Source organism: Ochotona princeps, chromosome 2 (assembly GCF_030435755.1).
Source record: "Ochotona princeps isolate mOchPri1 chromosome 2, mOchPri1.hap1, whole genome shotgun sequence".
Taxonomy (NCBI): domain Eukaryota; kingdom Metazoa; phylum Chordata; class Mammalia; order Lagomorpha; family Ochotonidae; genus Ochotona; species Ochotona princeps.
The window spans coordinates 100,775,978-100,794,056 of record NC_080833.1 but is presented as its reverse complement, the minus strand read 5'-3'; the positions used below and the strand labels follow the sequence as shown (position 1 = coordinate 100,794,056).

The 18,079-nt window shown below is 39.7% G+C and overlaps 1 protein-coding gene across 1 annotated transcript in view; it reads left to right on the top strand.

Annotated features, from left to right (window-relative positions):
- The window catches only part of SPAG17 (sperm associated antigen 17), a 204,528-nt gene that overhangs the window by 88,151 nt on the left and 98,298 nt on the right, over positions 1 to 18,079 (top strand). Inside the window, exons 11-17 of the mRNA XM_058660118.1 lie at positions 5,076 to 5,213; positions 5,299 to 5,412; positions 6,363 to 6,513; positions 10,241 to 10,465; positions 10,561 to 10,776; positions 16,716 to 16,777; positions 17,373 to 17,486. Of these exons, the coding sequence (XP_058516101.1) occupies positions 5,076 to 5,213; positions 5,299 to 5,412; positions 6,363 to 6,513; positions 10,241 to 10,465; positions 10,561 to 10,776; positions 16,716 to 16,777; positions 17,373 to 17,486 (1,020 nt within the window). The remainder of the gene's footprint in view (positions 1 to 5,075; positions 5,214 to 5,298; positions 5,413 to 6,362; positions 6,514 to 10,240; positions 10,466 to 10,560; positions 10,777 to 16,715; positions 16,778 to 17,372; positions 17,487 to 18,079) is intronic.

Genomic DNA, 18,079 nt, shown 5'->3' with positions numbered 1-18,079 from the left:
TTTTGATTCCTGTCTTGTGACTGGTGTTATTTGGACCCTTTGTTTCATTTTTCATCATTGTTGTTAATGGTGTATATATCTGTCATATTGATTTTTTTCAAAGCATCAAAATTTTATCGATTTATTTTTTAATGTATTGATTTATCTCTATTATATCCTTTCTACTTTCTTTTTACTTCATTTTTTATGTTTTTTTTTTTAGTTTTGAAATTTATCGTACAGTTTTTTGTAGTCTGGGATTCCCCTCCCCCCATTTTCAACCCCTGACTGATTTTTCCCATAATGTCACAACTCTCCATAAGGAATTACAATTGCATCGGTCTGCTTTGCACTTCATTTTAATTAAAAACTTACTTCATTTGTTTTCAGTCTTTTGGGCTTTACTTGCTCTTGAGTATTTCTTCAGCCTTACCTTGAGGCTTTTGGTATATTTGATTCTAAATCTTTGATCTACTTACTTAACCTTTGAATTATTTTAATTTTGACCATTTATTGTTGGTTGCCAATCTCATTTAACAAGTTAAAACTTTTAATTTTCTCTGCGACCTGTTGTATGCTGACATAGTTGGTCAATTCCTGTGAATGTTCTGTGTATATTTTAAATGGTTCTTATTCATGGTAGATAGGTAGATGAGAAAGAGATTAAGATATGAATATGGATACATCCATAGCTATAGCTTTATATATAGAGAGCAGGCATCATTCCACATACTCTCAATTTGTTCATTAATTTAATCCTCAAAACAATCCTGAGAAGCAGCAAATTTTGTATCCTTCACATTAAAAATAATGAAACTGAACACAAAAAGTTTAAGTAGTTTATTTAAGTAGTAATTGGTAGGCATAACCTTGGAACTTAGTCAATCTGTACATAAGTATTTTGTAGGCATTGTTCCAATGTTGTCTTCCTTCTAGTGTTATCGATGAGATTTGAATACCAATTTTGGACGTTTTCTTTTGTAGGTAGTGTGACTTTCTGTTTATAATGAGCAGCCAGAACTATAGCTAAGCATTGGTTTTGTTGCCTTCTTCACACTATCATTATGATAGAAGTTATAATCTGGTTTCAGAGCAAAATTAAAACTGCCTACTCTTTCCCATAAAGGCCATGAAGCTATGACGCTGGATTGTTGTCTCCCACCCTTCATGTGTCCTGCTCTATCTCTCCCCTTTCCCCATCACCACACTACTTGTCATTTCTGTAAACCCTCTGGCTCTCCCCTCACATATTGTCTAATTCCACCTCAATCTTTGAACTATACCTTCCCTTCCTAGAAATCTTTCCACCTAATGGATACTTCTCATGATTCAGTTTCCAGTAAAAATGGCAGTCCCCACTCTGCCTTCCCCCATATTATTACAATAGCACAGTCCTTCGACAACAGTTACAATATTCTTCTTTCATGTATCATGGCATTGTAGGTATAAACAATGAGTAGTAGTCTAGTATCCTATTGTCAAGGTATATTTAACGGTTTGATTGGGAGTCCTTTTATCCAAGAGTAGAGATGCATACTGCAACAGGCAATACTAGTCTCCATTTTACAGTTCATCTATGAGACTATGTGTATATACATGTTTGCCTATATAAGTTAAATTTATAATTTATTTTTATTATTGCATGTATGCAGTTTTTGGGAATTCCAGCATAACTTCCTGTTAGCTCTTTCTTCACAGGAATGCAATATGTCATTTTAGCTTTGGTTTACAAATAGCATTCCCAGTTTGTAAATTCTGTAATTCCACAATTGCTCATACTTTTTCCTGCCTCATAGATGCGGTACCTTTATTAATATCGCAATACATATAATGTTAATTTAAATCCTTTTTTACAAGCTTGTCACCTCTGTAAACTCCAGAATACATTTTTTCCTAATGATGACTACACTACCTTACATTTCTAATTAATTAGGTAAGCACACTAATATTGACTTTTAATTATCCCATAAGCTTTTAGTAAGACCAATAGCTTATTACATCACTAAATTTGTAGAGACTCAAAAGCCTCAAAAGCTTATATATCATCATTTGATTTATCTTGTCTCTTTTTTTTATTTAGTTTGACTCAAAGCAACAGACATTTATTAACCATTTACCAAATCCCAGGTATTAAACTTGGTAGTGTATGAGCTCAGTACTTAAGAAGTAAGAGGCCTCTAGTAGATAGGTTTATATAGAATGAGTAAAAGCTTAATAGTAACAGATTTAAATTTTTTAAATTTTGGAGTGGTAGGAAGACAATTCTCAGGACGTGACATTAGAGGTATTTAGTAGTGGATGAGTATGTGAGAACAGAAAAGGTGTGACTCTTTTAAAAGAAGGGTGTTTACAAAAGGTAAAGAGGATGTGAGGCTAGTTTGTATTCTAGAATGGTGATTCTTTTTTTTTTATTATTTTCATGCTTTATATATATTTAATTTTTTTTGAAAGTGGGTAATACCATTGTTTCCACATCAATATCATTTTACCCTGTATCTGGGGTCAGGGAAAAAAACAAAGGGAAAAGCCCCACTCAACCTCCCACCCATCCCAGATCCCCAACGGGAGGCGCGCTCTGAGGGTCCTGCTCATACAGTTTTGATAGTTCATCAGTTCTGGATTGCTGCCAATCTCTCAGTTCCAATCGCAATGAATCCTATTCAGAATCCACTGGCTGACAGTCTCTTCATGGTTGGGGTTCTAAGATCAGCAGTTCAGTTGGAGGGATCTCCAAAGAAACTTCATCTGAGATGATCCCAGGCCTGATTCTTGTGCGAGTTTGCTAGTAACGAATCCAGCACCGTCCGTCACACCAATCAGCTTATGCTCATGCTGGTCGTTGGGATTGCTGGGTTCGTTCTGTTTCCAGCCCTGTCTTCCTCGTGAACCAATGGGTGTTGTAGTCCAGTTCGATCCTGCCCACTTCATACTCGGTCCTCACGCAAACCGCTTAGAGCTGCAGCCTGGCTGGGCGACTCCCCATAACCCCCACCAGTTCTGCCCCCTACCCTGGTTCCCATGCTTGCCAGTACGCACTGCAGGCTTGTCAAGTCTGTCCCACATCCTGTTTAGCTCTCGCACGTGTCGATGGGCATTGAAGCCCAGCTCAACCCAACCAACCCTACTATCCAGCCCACACACCTACTGGCAGGTGCCCTCTGTACAGCCACCCCTGTCCTGGTGTTCGTGCTGTCCAGTGAGAGTGGTAGCCCCGAAGGAGGTGCCCACTATTTCCCTTCTAGGCCACACTCACTCCCAGATTATGCACTCTCCAGGTAGTTCTGGCATTTGACTTGACAGAATTAGTTCCAAGTGCCAGCCTCTGCCAGCTAGTACTGCGGCTAGCCCAACCAACCCTCACCCACTCTAGTTTTTGCTTACACCAGTTGGAACAGTCTGCCCACCGTGGCCCTTCCCTTATCTAGCCCACATGAGGACCACAGGTGTAACAGCCCTGCCTATTCTGATCTACCCCCATCCTGACTCACGCTTTCCAGTGGAAGTAGTTGTCCAGCAGAGGAGCCCACATTCCCCGTCAGCTTTGCCTCCTCCCCCTGATTGTCACATGTGCTGTTTGGGCGTTGCAACCACATCTGGTACGGCTCATCTCACCTTGGCATTCCTTATTGTGTACTAGTATGTGTCGCAACTGAACCTGGCTCGACCCACACTCTGTTCTGGTGCTCGGACTCACCAGCGGGTGATGTGAACAGGTTCAGCCTGGTCTGCCCCCAATCCATGCCATGTGTATACCAGTGGGATAATTTCCATAGCCTGTTCTGGGCTGTTTCCTATTGAACTTCTTGCACTTACCTGCAGGGACTGTGTCCTGCCAGAGGAGTTGCCCAGGCTCCTCCATCAGAAACTCTCCCAGTGCCAGGTTTCGTTCATACCAGTGGGTCCATGAGCCAGCCCTGTTCAGTTCACCTCCTGTCCTAGCAGGAACAGTGGTGTTTCCTGACTGTTCTTCAGCCCAATCTGGTTCTTATTGTTGGATGTTTCAACCCAGCCATGGCTCTTCCATACCCCCATACAGCTTACACATGGTTCAGTAAGGACTGAGACCTAACCTAGTCTGTCATACCTTTCCCCTGGTCCTGCAGAGCACCAGATGGTGTTGGGGTCTGGCCCGTAGAATGGTGATTCTTAACAGGGTATTATTTTGCCTCCCTGAGGACTTTTAAGGATGTAGGAGATACTTTTTGTTGTCACAGCTAGAAGAGTTCTACTCCATCAAATGCGCAGAGGCCAAAGATGCTGCAAAATGTTCTATAGTGCACAAAATCTAATCCAAAATATCGTTAATGTCAAGGTTGAGAACTTTTGCAGAACAACATAAAATCATGAAGATGATTATAAAGTTCAGGGTAAATGCAAAAGCTGTAATTTAGGTGCCTATCTTGATTATACTTCAACCTCTTTTACTCTTTCATGGTGTAAAATCGAACATGGCATTTAATCTTTGTAGACTTCACTTTCCCACACAGTACAGGCAGTTATCTGTTACTGATCTCTTTACCTTGTAACTTCTCAGAGGTTGGTGAAGTTAGAAGGAGAACTTATCCTTAAGCTTTAGTCCTTTACTCAGGAATTTGGGGCTTGAGCTGGCCATCTAATTTCACTCACTCCAGGTTTGCCCTCTGTAAGATGGAAAATAGTATCTACCCCCATTGGATTCCTGAGAGGCTTATGTAAGTTCATGTATAAGATGTGTCACATAGCACTGACACGCGATAAGGACTCAATATTTTTTGAACCCAAAATGGTAGGAACTCTGCTTTAAGTAATTTAGGGGGAAGTAAATATTAAGAAAAAAATTTTAACTTGTACCATAGTAATGCTGATTATTTTCAATCTGTGTTGTGTTTTGCTTATTTCAATTCCAATATGAAAAATATATTTTATTTTAATGTCTATATTACCAAAATTCTTCCTTCTATTTTTGTAGTCATTGATCCTTTCCTGCCATTTTATATAATCTTTGCCCGTTTATTGTTAGAAACTGCCTAAAATTGCTCTGCGCAAGTAGAAACCTAAGAGTGTCCCCAAGGAGACGATCTTTACCACCAGTTCCTGCCAACTGTTTATCTCAATAGGTTGTGGCAACTGAGAAAGATCTACAGCCTCCAAGTCTGGTGGAGCCACCCCCCAGAGAAGACGGATTAGACCACAGGATTGCAACTCACATTGTATCCATCCTGCCCTCTCTGTGCCTCTCTGAGAGGGAGAAAAACGTAAGATGGCAGGAGAGAGTCAAAGAATTTTCATACTTTGAAAATGTGTTTTCTCTCTGACTTAACATTCTTTCTGTCTGAATAGAATCTCCATGAATTATTTTTACCTGGAAAGGAGAATGAGAGCAAAGCAGTGTCCCAGGGTCCTCTCCTGTTGAACTACCATGATGTCCACGCCCACAGGAAGTACACGTTGAAGGTAGTAATGCTTGCAGCCTTAAGGTTCAAGGATGTGAGAAGGTGTAATAACCCAGCTGAGGGAATCTTTGTTAGGCAACCTTCGTTAAAAGTTAACATTTAAGGGCCCGGCGGCGTGGCCTAGCGGCTCAAGTCCTCGCCTTGAAAGCCCCGGGATCCCATGTGGGTGCCGGTTCTAATCCCCGCAGCTCCACTTCCCATCCAGCTCCCTGCTCGTGGCCTGGGAAAGCAGTTGAGGACGGCCCAAGGCTTTGGGACCCTGCACCCGCGTGGGAGACCTGGAGGAGGTTCCTGGTTCCTGGCATCGGATCGGTGCAGCACCGGCCCGTTGTGGCTCACTTGGGGAGTGAGGCATCGGATGGAAGATCTTCCTCTCTGTCTCTCCTCCTCTCTGTATATCCGGCTTTCCAATAATAATAAATCTTTAAAAAAAAAAGTTAACATTTAAAATTGATTTCTGCTTGCGATCCCAGAGATTGGGGATAAATAAGAGAGATTTCACGATTTTGGATGAAACCTTACCCAATTATAGCAGTCCAGTCAATGACTGAATCAATTGTGACCACTAAAACCATGTAGTTATCTACTCTTAAATACATTTTGATGTGTATGTGTATATGGGTGTATAGGGGTGTTTGTGTAAGAAAAACACAACTGGGTAGACCGCAGGATCAGAGAAGACATAAATTCCCATATATATGTGAGACTTTGGCAATTTGTCACTATGAATGAGGAATCTGGCATTTTTAGGCATAAAGAACATCTAGAAAACTGAGAGCTAGCCTTTATGACCTTCAACAAAATACCAACAGTTTGTCTTTCTCAATTATCATTGATTTCCCCTGTTCCCAAATAATGAGAGCCAAGGTATCATGTTTAGCCTTCTCCATATGCATAAGGCACTTGACAGCCTAATTTAATGTCTTCTGTCATGTTGCTCTTTTTCATCAGGACCAAAAGAATTTTGACCCAGTTCAAATTGAGCAGGAGATGCAGTCCAAGTTACCACTGTGGGAATTCCTTCAGTTCCCTCTGCCCCCACCCTGGAACAACACAAAACGTCTAGCTACCATTCATGAGCTTATGCACTTTTGTACAAATGGTGAGTGTGTTGCTTTGTCTTAGCTTAAACTCTTTTTTTAATTAAGTCATTTTTGTTTCTTAAAATTCCTTGTCTAGTTGTAAAAGATTTTTGATTATTGAAAGAACATTCAGAGGCTAAAGCAAAGTAGTTTGGTTGACCACAACTTTCTTTTCCTTAAAAATGTCAGTAAGAGTGGTATGGAAGCTACGAAGTATGAAATTCTTCAATTTGATGCACTGGGGTTCTTTCCATTGTGTCTTGTTAGTAAGAATTAGCCCTTTTCTTCCTTTCCCACCTTTCTGTCCCACTTTCTGTCATTGACAATATTGGAAAAAGATGTAGTAACACTCTCTTGCTTAAGAGAATTAAGGCTTATATGTATTTTCCAATTTTAAAAATAAAAACAAAGCCTCCGATCCCAAGATACCATAATTCTTTTCCAAGACCAATTCCATTCTCTTTGCCACCACATCACCACTGCCCCCCTTTGTCACCACTGCAAATCACAAATATTACCATGAGTCTGCAGAGGTGTTATTTGGAAAGCAGGTAGAGCAAGCCTACCCATGCAACTTTGTCCTAATTCAGAGAGGGGCATCTTGGAATTCTTTCTCTGTGTTCCCTGATCGCAGCCATCCACAAACAAAACCCCTTCCAAAACATTCCATAGGAATTTTAGAATTTCCAGAGAACTTTAAGCATCCTGCCTTGTGTCCTGTTTGAATCAATAGATCTTCCCCAATTTCTGGTTCATTCTCCTCATGTGTTTTCTTTGCCTTCCATTTCCTGTTCTGGAATCTTTACAAGTGACAGGGACATAAAAAAAATGCTTCAATCTACCACTTAACAAAGCACTTTCTTCAGGGCAGTCAGTCCTAAACTGTGGTTAAGAATCTTTATAAAGGAAATGCATTATGGATTTTTTTCCTCATATCTCTTCCCTTTCCATACGTCCAGATTCTTTTCTTTCTCTTTTTTTAATCAGAGAACAGAGCAAGAAATATTCATATAATCTGAATTTGGCAAAATTGTTCACTGGGTGAAGATTAATGGGAGCACTTCATGGGCCACCTCTGCACACATGACTGGAGGAAACAGGGAAGAGTGGCTCAGGAAGTAGACGTAGATCTCTTTTAATCTGTACTAGAAGCTGACATCTGAGCCCAGCCTGAGATCAAATGCTGAGAACAATATGCATTGCCAGAGATTTAACTTTTATGAATAAAAATGAGTTATAGAGTCATAAAAGTTTCTAACGGAAAGGACCCTCAGATTTAACCTAACCCGTTCGACTTCTAGAAAAGAAAGATGAGGTCTCAGCAGCTTAAATTATTTTCTCTCAAACAGCAGCATTAGCAACAAAAGCCAAGACTAACATTCTGGTCTCTGAATTTTTAGCCACAAACTCTTAACCTACACCACTAGGCAGAAGACAGGAAGAAAACTACAGTGACAATCTGATGGCAGTGTCTGCAGCTTTGAGCTCCTTCTCCCTGACAATATCGACCCTAATTCTGTGGATGGGAAAGAAATGCAGAGCCCCCTATACACGTGCTTTCGAGAGTGACTCGATTCAAGTTAACCTTGTCTCCCAATTTAAAAAAAAAAAAAGGCCATTTTATGTTTTTTTTTAAAACAAGGAGAATATTTCTGAAACCACTTCCCATCTCTGAGCTCATTAGAGTTTTGCAATACAGGCAACATTTTTTCCAATGCTCGTTCTTTCTCCTACTTGAGACAGTATGCATATACATTGCTATCTTTAGGAAGAAGTTGTATTATATTGCACAAACAACTTCAATTGACAAGTGATCATGTGACTTGGGGAAAAAATACATTCAGACAGCCCCCTTCTGTTTCTTCTCCAAGCCTGGCCAAGTTTCCAAACATTATTAGCCAGGCTTGACAAGAGAAAGAGCCAAGATCACTGCCATGCAGTCACCGCACATGTGGGGTATAGCCTAGTAGGTGTGGGATGCCGTGTCTGTCTTTAAGTGAACTATCCTTATTGGTGGTGCTCCTAGGGACATCCATTGCTTTGTGGAATCCTTCACTCTCCACCTGTGCTTCTGCCCCCATGTGATGCCATTAGCCAAATCTGCTACAACTCAGCCGTCACCACTGAAGCTTCCCACACCTGCAGCCTACATGCCCCACCTTGCCTTTGTCTTTGCTCTGTCAGCACCTCATGCTTAACAAATCCACAAACTCAGGATTCTCAGTCTCCAGATTATCTTTCCACAGACCCTTTTCTCAGCAAACAGTGACTATTTTCCACCAAATCACATAGCCAATTCCACTCTGCCCACTGACTACCTTTTCTGCCCAGTCCCCACAACCTCTTTACGTGGACTTGTAGCTTTCCAAATGGTCTTCGGGCTCTTCCCTTTTTACCCATGGCCTTGGCACAACAATCAGAATGGTTCTCCTCAAATATTGGTCTGATGGTGTGCAAAACCCTTTAGCGGACACCCATTTCACTTATAGCACGTTTGAACTGTCTGCCACTCACTTTTTGAGCTTATTTACTAAACTCTCATTGTTGCACTGTTCTCCATATATGGTGACCTCACTGTTATCCCTGAAGCAAGCCAAAACGCCTTTGTCTCAGGATCTAGTGCCTACTGCTCTCCTGGCCCCACAGTCACTATTCTCCCAAACATCCATGGGCCTTGTTTTCCCACTTGCTTCAGTGTTTGCTTATTGTTCAAAGGATTTTTCCCTGTTGACTTTGTATAAAATAGACACTTCTGCCCAACAATTATCACTTTGTATTCCCTCACTTGCTTTATTCTTCCCATGATATGGTACCATATGCATGTAACCTATTTCCATCCATAGTAATGGACATTCCATAGGAATACTGCTTTGTTCACCATTGTGTTCTGAGCCCTTTTCTATAGTTACTGACATCTAATAGTTACTTAAAAATGTTTGTTAGATGAAGGAATGAGAAAGGTCTTTTAGCTCATAGTTCATCAGCTGCTTCCCCATTTTACTTCTGAACTCTCTTATTTTTTCCTTCTTTCCTCATACCTGTGTGAAGAATTTGGATGGAAGTGACTTCTGAATCATTAATTGGACACACCATTTCCTTTTGCCTCATTGGATTTCAGGTCCATCTGTCAGTCTACTTCTTATCTGCCTAGATCTTATACTTCTAACGTCTAAGAATCAAGTCGCCTTTCTCATACTCACAGAATAACCAGGAGGGAAAGAACTAATGAATACATGCTGAAAAAAATAAATACCCACTGTAAATAGGGCCCATGAAAAGGCAATAAACTTAGAGATGTGGTTAAGGAAGGTCCTTTCTTGTAGCTGGGAGGAAGACTTTGCTGCTCTTAGTGAACAGGAAATCCTGATGAGTAAAATCACTTACAGTAGACTCAAGTTAGTCATTTCTCTGATTCAAATTACAACAGCAGCAAAGAGTGCTTTTGCCCAAACTGATAAGCTTTAAATGTATTTAACCAATGTGATATTCTAAAAATTCCATGCAAATGATTCCAGACACCTAGTGTTGATTAATCTGAAATGTGGGAGCATGTTTTTATGTTTTGACTGTATAGTTTTCTCCTATTAAGTAGCTGCATTAGTCAACTTATCTTTGCATACGATGGTACCCAGATTTGAAATCAGGTTGGCACTCATCACGGCTTGATTCCTCTGTCATTCTGTTTGTCCCTCTGTTAGAACCACTCCTGGGAACATTCCTACCAACATGGGCCTTGCTTTCTTACAGAAGTCTTGAGCTGGACCGAAGTCGAACGTGCTTTCAAGGTATTCACTTTTGAGAGCCTGAAGCTCTCTGAGGTTGATGAGACAGGGAAACTAAAACCTTGGATGATGTGTGGGACAGAGCCAGGGACATTCAACATCCCATGGGACAACCCTGCCAGGTTTGCGAAACAGATAAGGCAGCAGCACATCATGAGAATGAACGCTCAAGAGGCCCCAAAAGAAAAAGGTACACTGCAAAGGGGAAACAGAAGTCATTGTTAGATTTTATGATCACTGATGTTCCTAATATTGTATCTAATAGATGCTCGTTGCACTGTCTAGATATCGAAACCAAAGACAGGATCATATTTGTGGATCAGAATTTGTCAATGTATATGCAAAATGATGAGACTAGAGACCCTACTGATCTTACTCAACCTGATGATGATGGTATGAAATTTTATGACTCCATTAACGTGAAATCCTTGGACCCTGAAAATAGAGAGCTATCAGATCAGGAGGCCAGCCTGAAGTCTCCACCTCAACCTGAACCTGTAGGTAAGTAAAAAGTGTGTGTGTGTGTGTGTGTGTGTGTGTGTACACTATTACAAAACACATACACAAGCAAACAAAGAGATCAAATACATTAGCCATGTGCCCGCCTATTGAAAAAGTTGCTTTATGTGTTTGTTACCTGATTAATTGAATGTTGGTACTGAGCATTGTTATTTGGCAAATTGTCTTCATTTCAGCACCTGTTAGTCTGATATTGGAGCAAATAGAATATTGACATATATTAGACTCAACTTGTTTTCAGCTAAATGGCTGTCAGATGAATGTACTTATATATAAGCCTTTTATTTTTATTTTATTTGCTGCTTATAACTTTCATTGACTCACTCCTGCCTGTAAAATAACCGACTGGCCTACCTTCCGTCCTCTCCATTAGCTCTGCGCCTTCCCTTTCATTCTCTCAACCTGTGCTCTTTCATCTGTGCAGGATGCTCGTCCCAATTCCTGTGCTTTTCTTCCACAATACTCTCCACCTGGTATTTCCCTTTTGATTATGATTATGTTTTAGCATTGATGAAAGAGCCTGCAGAGAAATGACTCGCTTCGCTTGCTTACGGTCATAATATGTCTTTGCTACATGATGTTACTTAAAACTTCCTAATTATGCATATGCCTACACAAAGGGATTGATAGAATCATAGCAGTCATAAGAATGCTTTAAAAAAAACTATTATCATATACTATGCTCTGAGGCAAATCTCAACAAATTATCCAGGAGCCATACTATATAGAAAACATTGTCATAATATAGTGAAAATATGGTGGACATCGGTTGCAGAAAAATTAAGAAAAAAATCACCAAATGTTTCAAAACTAAGGCATATAATTCTATGTAACACCTAGATCAAAGAGAAAGTCATACTGAGAGATGACAAAAATATTTAACATCAAAGCTTATAGAATATCTTCCATTTCTACTCATTTTGCTGCCAATGACAGAATTTCATTCTTTACAGTTGAATGATATTCTATTGCGTGTGTGTGTGTGTGCGTGTGCTGGTGACATCTAGGTTGATTCCATATCTTGGATGTTGTATCATGTTTAGTAAAATAAGCCAGGTACAGAGGACAAACACCATATCCCTGTGATGATTACAGGGTTTATATTGATGTCTGGGATGCTTGGTCTTTTCTGTGTACTTATTTATTACATCAAATATTTACATGTTACCTTTTTGGTATGAGTTATAGTTCATAAGTTCAAAAAATATTGAATAAAATAGATGCTAAATGTCCCCAAGGGAATAGATGTTCCAACAGTATTTACTGACGGTGGTCATCTTACCATTTTGGTTTATCTCAAAGGGAGAAAAAAACAGTAAAATAGTGCAGTGGAGTTAGGAAGCATCTGCTTGTCTCTCGGTAGATCAGAGAGATGAGAAAAGGGCAGAGGGGGAAAAATATCATGTTAATTCAGTATTTCCCAGCTGTGTTATAAGCACCATGCTAAGATGTGTTATGTACATTCACTAATATTTCGTGTAAACAACACCAAGTCTAGGAGTGAGACACAATAATTTCAGTTCTACAGACAAGGAACCAAGACTGAGAGAAGTTCAGTTTCACAAGTACTTTAGAAGTCTACCGTGAGCGTGCTCACCTTCAGAAATTCCTGTGCTATATCTGATGGGTTAGCTATATTCAGTCTGTTCCTCATGGTGATTTGTTCTCTGCTTTGTTGTGTTTGGTTCTTCCTTCCTTCCAAACAAATCAGATTCCCTAACTCTCTGATTTAATACTCTTATTTATTAGCCTTGCTCAAACAGACAAAAGTTTATCTGAGTTTTAATGGTGTTCATGTATCCTATAAATATGTGAAAAAGAAGTCATTTTAGGGTAATCTAGAGCCAGGTGTACTGGGAGAGATGTGGGGCCAGAAGGTTTTTCCTTTTGTTTTGGCTTTAAGGCGCCTAGTTTAGTTTTCCTCGGGCCACTTTTGCCACCTGGTGGCCAAACCACATCAATTGATGCTATGGATCTTAGTGGAAAGTAGACAACTGGGGTAACTTCCTAAGTCCTAAAGGTGGAAGTGCAGGTTGTGGAGCATCCTAGAGACCCAGTCATCTTGAGAGTGGCTCCCAGGACTGTCAGTGCTTCCATGTGCTGTATGGGGAGCAACACCCCGCAGACCCTCCACCACTGAGCCTTAGGGTCCCATGGTGACTCCTACCTAGGCAGACACAAATTTTCTGTTGTTACTGATTTTACATGTTTTCCTAACTCTGAATCAGACTCGCTTTAAAGAGAGCCACTTCAGTTCTCTTTAAACACAACAGAAATCACTCATGTATTTGCTGCACAGCAATTTTAGCATCAAATGCATAAAAAAGCCTGGCTCCCTGGGCATGAAGGGTTGGTTGAGTATTTGTGCTTTTTCAAATCAAATATTGGATTTCCATCTGAGACTCTTTTTGAACTTGACAGGGCCTATTGGATATTTATGAAAAACCTGAGAGTTGATAACCATGAGGCTATAGGTCTAGATGTGCCCTTTATGCTTGTTGGGTGTTTTTTTAATAAAGTAACTGCTTTGCAGAGGGATCTTGTTATCTCTAAAGTAAAACAGATTAGGAAAGCTGTTTTTCAAAGGGATGAGAAGGCATCCATTTCCAGATGTGTCAAAAACTACTGAATCTCACTGTCAGAGGATTATGCGGTTGAAGGCAAAATCAGAAAGGAAGAAAAAAGTGATTTTTATCCTACTATTAAATAAATAGTTCAGATTAGTTTTAGGATGTTCTTTCCTTTGACAAAATAACTGATGCACAGCGTCTTAGCACATATTTTCTTCATTGGATGCTTTTTCTTCAGGATCCATAGACCCAGGAGGGAATATCGAATCACCCGGAAATCTGGCAGCCCTCAGAATAGGATAATTTTTATTCCGCAGATTTCATATCAATTGCTTCAGGGACACATGGGACATCATGGTCTATTTAGAGTTACAGTTGGACTGAGTTTTCTCTTGAGTGGACCTATTTATATAAATACTGGGCTGATTTGACTTTATAGTTTTCCTCTAAATCACTATGGAATATTCATGCTGTTGCCTTCACAAACACAAGGCAAGAATGTACTAGTAGCAAAAATATAAGTGGCCAAGCTTCTGAAAAACAAAATTGGCCTATCTTTGGTAGGCATAATTAACTACTTACTCTAGAAACCCAGATATGCTTTGCCATAGAACAAAGTTGAATTTTATGCTTACCCCAAAATAAGTTTTTGGTATAGGTTTTTTTCCACATCTCTGTCTCTATAGCTCCATATTCATTTCTGGTTTCAGTATATGATTAAGATTTCTCTCATTTACATATGCTGACTGCATTCCTACCATGTGTTCAGCATTGAGGATACGATGAAGAAAATAAGATAAATTTCTGTTTTCCAGGAACCTATACTTAAGTTGGAGAGCCAATACATAAACAAATAAAAAGTATCTGGTTCTGTTAAATTCTATGATTAAAAATCAAGAAGGAAACAGAACTGTAGCTTAGCACGTTAAGCCACCTCCTATGGTGCCAGCATCCCGTATGGGTGACAGTTCAAGTCCCGGCTACTCCACTTCCAATCCACCTCCCTGCTAATGCACCTAGGAAAGCAACAAAAGATGACCCAAGTGCTTCAGCCCCTGCCTCCAACATGGGAGACTCAGATGAAGCGCCTGTCTCCTGACCTGGCAACTTGGTCATTTGGAGAGTAAATCAGCACATGATTTTCTTCTCTCTCTCTCTCTCTCTCTCTCTCTCTCTCTCTCTCTCTCTCTCTCTCTCTTTCTCTTTCTCTCTTTCTCTCCCTTTATCTTTCTAATTCTGCCTTTCAAATAAATAAATAAACCTTAAAACAATAGAGTAAATGCCACAATGATCTCACAAAATTGACATTTGAGCAACAATATGAAAGAAAGTTTAAAACAGCTGAATATCAAAAAGCAAAGCAAAGCAGATAAGTGGAAAACTGTTACAAAACCCTCAAGACACAGCAAGCAGTCCCTCCTCTGAAGCACAAATGGGCAGAAGAGAACAAATGAGATACATTTGAAGAGTTTGGCTGGAACTCTTTACAGCACAACTTTGTAGGATAGAATTTGCAGTTTTTCTAAAGATAGAAATCAGGTTGGCTCCACAGTTAACAGCATGAAAGTATGTCCCCTTAAGACCTACCCTCCCATACACACTCAATTTATTTGATCACATGTGAACTGCATTATATACTTGTATTTTTATTCGAGATTCACAATTATGAGAGAAAATTACACTTTTAGATGTTCAAAGTAAAGTATCTGCTTATCTATGTTAACCTTACAATGGTTTGTTTTTTTTTTTTTTTTGGTGGTATGAAGTTGGCAACACGATTGGTTCCTCCAGGTCCATTCATGGAGCTGATTGCTTCTATCCAGGGCAGATACCACAGTCTCATTCATCACAGGACTTATATTTTTTGGTTATCAAGAAAGCTGATGTGTATTACTCATACATCTATGATATGGTACCACACAGTCCAGCTACCCAATCATTTGTTCACTTAACCATCATTATCCTCCATCTGTAAATTCTAAAGTGTTCAGTGAATACTTCTCAAGTCAATAAATGATTAACAACTCAAATTCAACATACCGTATGATCCAGCAATAGCACTCCTAGGAATATATCCAGAACAATTGTTTTATGAGAAACCAACATGCACTCCTATGCTCATAGCAGCACAATCAGTAATTGCAAAAACATGGAAGCAACCAAAATGCCCATCAACAGAGGATTGGATAAGAAAGCTATGGTTCATCTACTCCATGGAATACTACTCAGCTATTAAAAAAAACAAAATGCAGTTCTTTGTGGCCAAATGGGCCAAACTGGAAACCATAATGCTAAGGGAAATGAGCCAATCCCAAAAGGTTAAATACCACATGTTTGCCTTAATTTAAGATGATATGATGTTATGTATAACATGTTATGTTTTGAATGTTATATGTTGTGTATAAACTAAAATTGAAGTATAGGTGAGGTGGTCACAGAAGGTGGCTGGGAACTCGCATTTACTTTCAACATGTTGGTTACTCATTACTATGTCAATTAATTCCATAATGATGTAAATTTTTGCTGATGGTATGATGGAGCTTTCAATTGACTGGGATAATACTCTGCTAGCTCTGTCTTCAGACCAGAGAGGGTATACCTAAGAAGCCGTTGAACTTGACTGGACAACAAGATGCTGGACTCTATGTTTGGTGTATGCTTGCAATGGGGGAATCTCAACTGAACTTGAGCTGTGGTTATGCAACAAGGTGGAGGAATCCACCATGGTGGGAGGGTTTGGGGAGGGGTGGGAGAACCCAAGTATCTATGTAACTGTGTCACATAATACAATGTAATTAATGAAGTTAAATAAAAAAAAATAAATAAATAAATAAAATAAATGATTAACACATGGAAGAAGAATGGTGGGATAGCACCATTTTCTGATAGGAGACACTTGTGTGGTAGTCTCCTTTTCATACTCCTCAGCTCTTTCCCATGTCTACCAGATAAGACATACACAGAGAAATTTGAAAAGACTTTGCAGTGGTCACCAGTACAAGAAAATACGTAGCAAGCAATGCACTCGCTTTAATCAGCAAATGTTTGCAACAGTAAAACTGAATTTAATGTAAGTGAGTGGTGTGTAGCCTGAATGCAGAATGCCTGACATGATTTAGGATGCATCATATAAGCCGGGTTATTTTCAAAGAGTTTCATATAAATTTTCTAGCTAAGCACTGATTTAAACTTATTGACACAAACACCTTTTTGGAGGCACTAGACATGCCTTTCAGGAATTACCTTTTCAGCACAGAAACATAGATCAAATGGGCAACAAAAAGGCGCAGGATTGACCAAGGCAAGAACAAAGCCTGAACACAACTGGATGTTGGTGTCTTTGATTTACAGAGCAGACCATGAACAATGAGATCAAAGATGAACCAGTCACAACAGCTGATTCTCTTGAAAAGGTAAGGAATTATTTTCCTGAAAGCACAGATGACAAGTAAGAGGATCTGAGAAAACCGTGACCCAGATTGAGAAATATTAAAAAAAAAAAAAGTCAGAGGGTGGGGTGGGGGAGTGCTTAGAAGAATACTGATGTTAGAAGAGAGGGATTATTCAGACATTACCCAAACTGATTCCAACTGGGAAGAAAGGAGTTAATTTGACTAGCCGGTTTAAGCAAACCCTCCCTCCTCTGTGCTCCTCTCTAGACAGTGTGGCTTGGCAACCTCACAAACACCTGCTGACCATACAGCCATGTAGAACTAACGTCGTCTTGAAGTGAGTTCAGAAAACCTTCCTATAATTGCTAACAGGACTCAGAAGAGTATAACCTAACAATAAAAATATTTAGATTATGTTGCCCATAAAAAAAAGTCAAAAGCATACTCTTTCTGGCAGCAGTGATTCTAAAATGTTGCCATATGGATTTATACATATGCAGATTTCCCCAATTAGATGGAGTGCATGCTGGTTAGTTGACGCAGTCCAGGAGGGCCCCAGCTGGACTTAAAGAAATTAAAGTTGAAATTGTGTTTCTATGATTTTTTTTTTTTTTAGAAACCCAAGAAGATGATGGTGGAAGCAGATTTAGAGGACATAAGGAAAACGCAACAGCGCAGCCTCATGGACTGGAGTTTCACTGAACATTTTAAACCGGAAGTACTGCTCCAGGTATTTATGGCCTAGGAGCCTTCAGGAGGCGGTCATCCAGGTCTGTGGAGTTATGTCGTGATTTAGAACGGCTCACCTCTAGGTCACGCTCTTCGATCTAGTTCCAATCAATAGTCTCATTGACTTTCGGAATAAAATTTATTCCTAGATTGAATGTCCAAAATAATATAAAATATGCTTCCCAACAGCACACTTTGCTAAAATGCGCAAGAAAAAAAGAACAATCAAAATCACTGCACATGTTTTCTCTAAAGAAGAAAAGTATTAGGAAACAATCTCATTTCTCCCCACATTGCCCACCCATTCTGGACAGTGTTCACCACATTCAAAGGCACTTTCTGTTTCAGTCAATGAGTCAATGAAAACTTGAATCACTAACACATATTGAATGTTTCGTGCATGCTAGACAATGGCTAACGTGTATTACTAGCTCCTTTAATCCTCATGATAACCTTATGAAGTAGAAACTATTTAAACAGTGAGAAGTGGAAGCACCTTGATCAATAGTGATTTTTGCTCAAGTAGCTGTGAGTGACAAACAAGCAATAGACTCAGCAAATCTGGTCCCAGAATTGATGCTCTTAACTATTAGA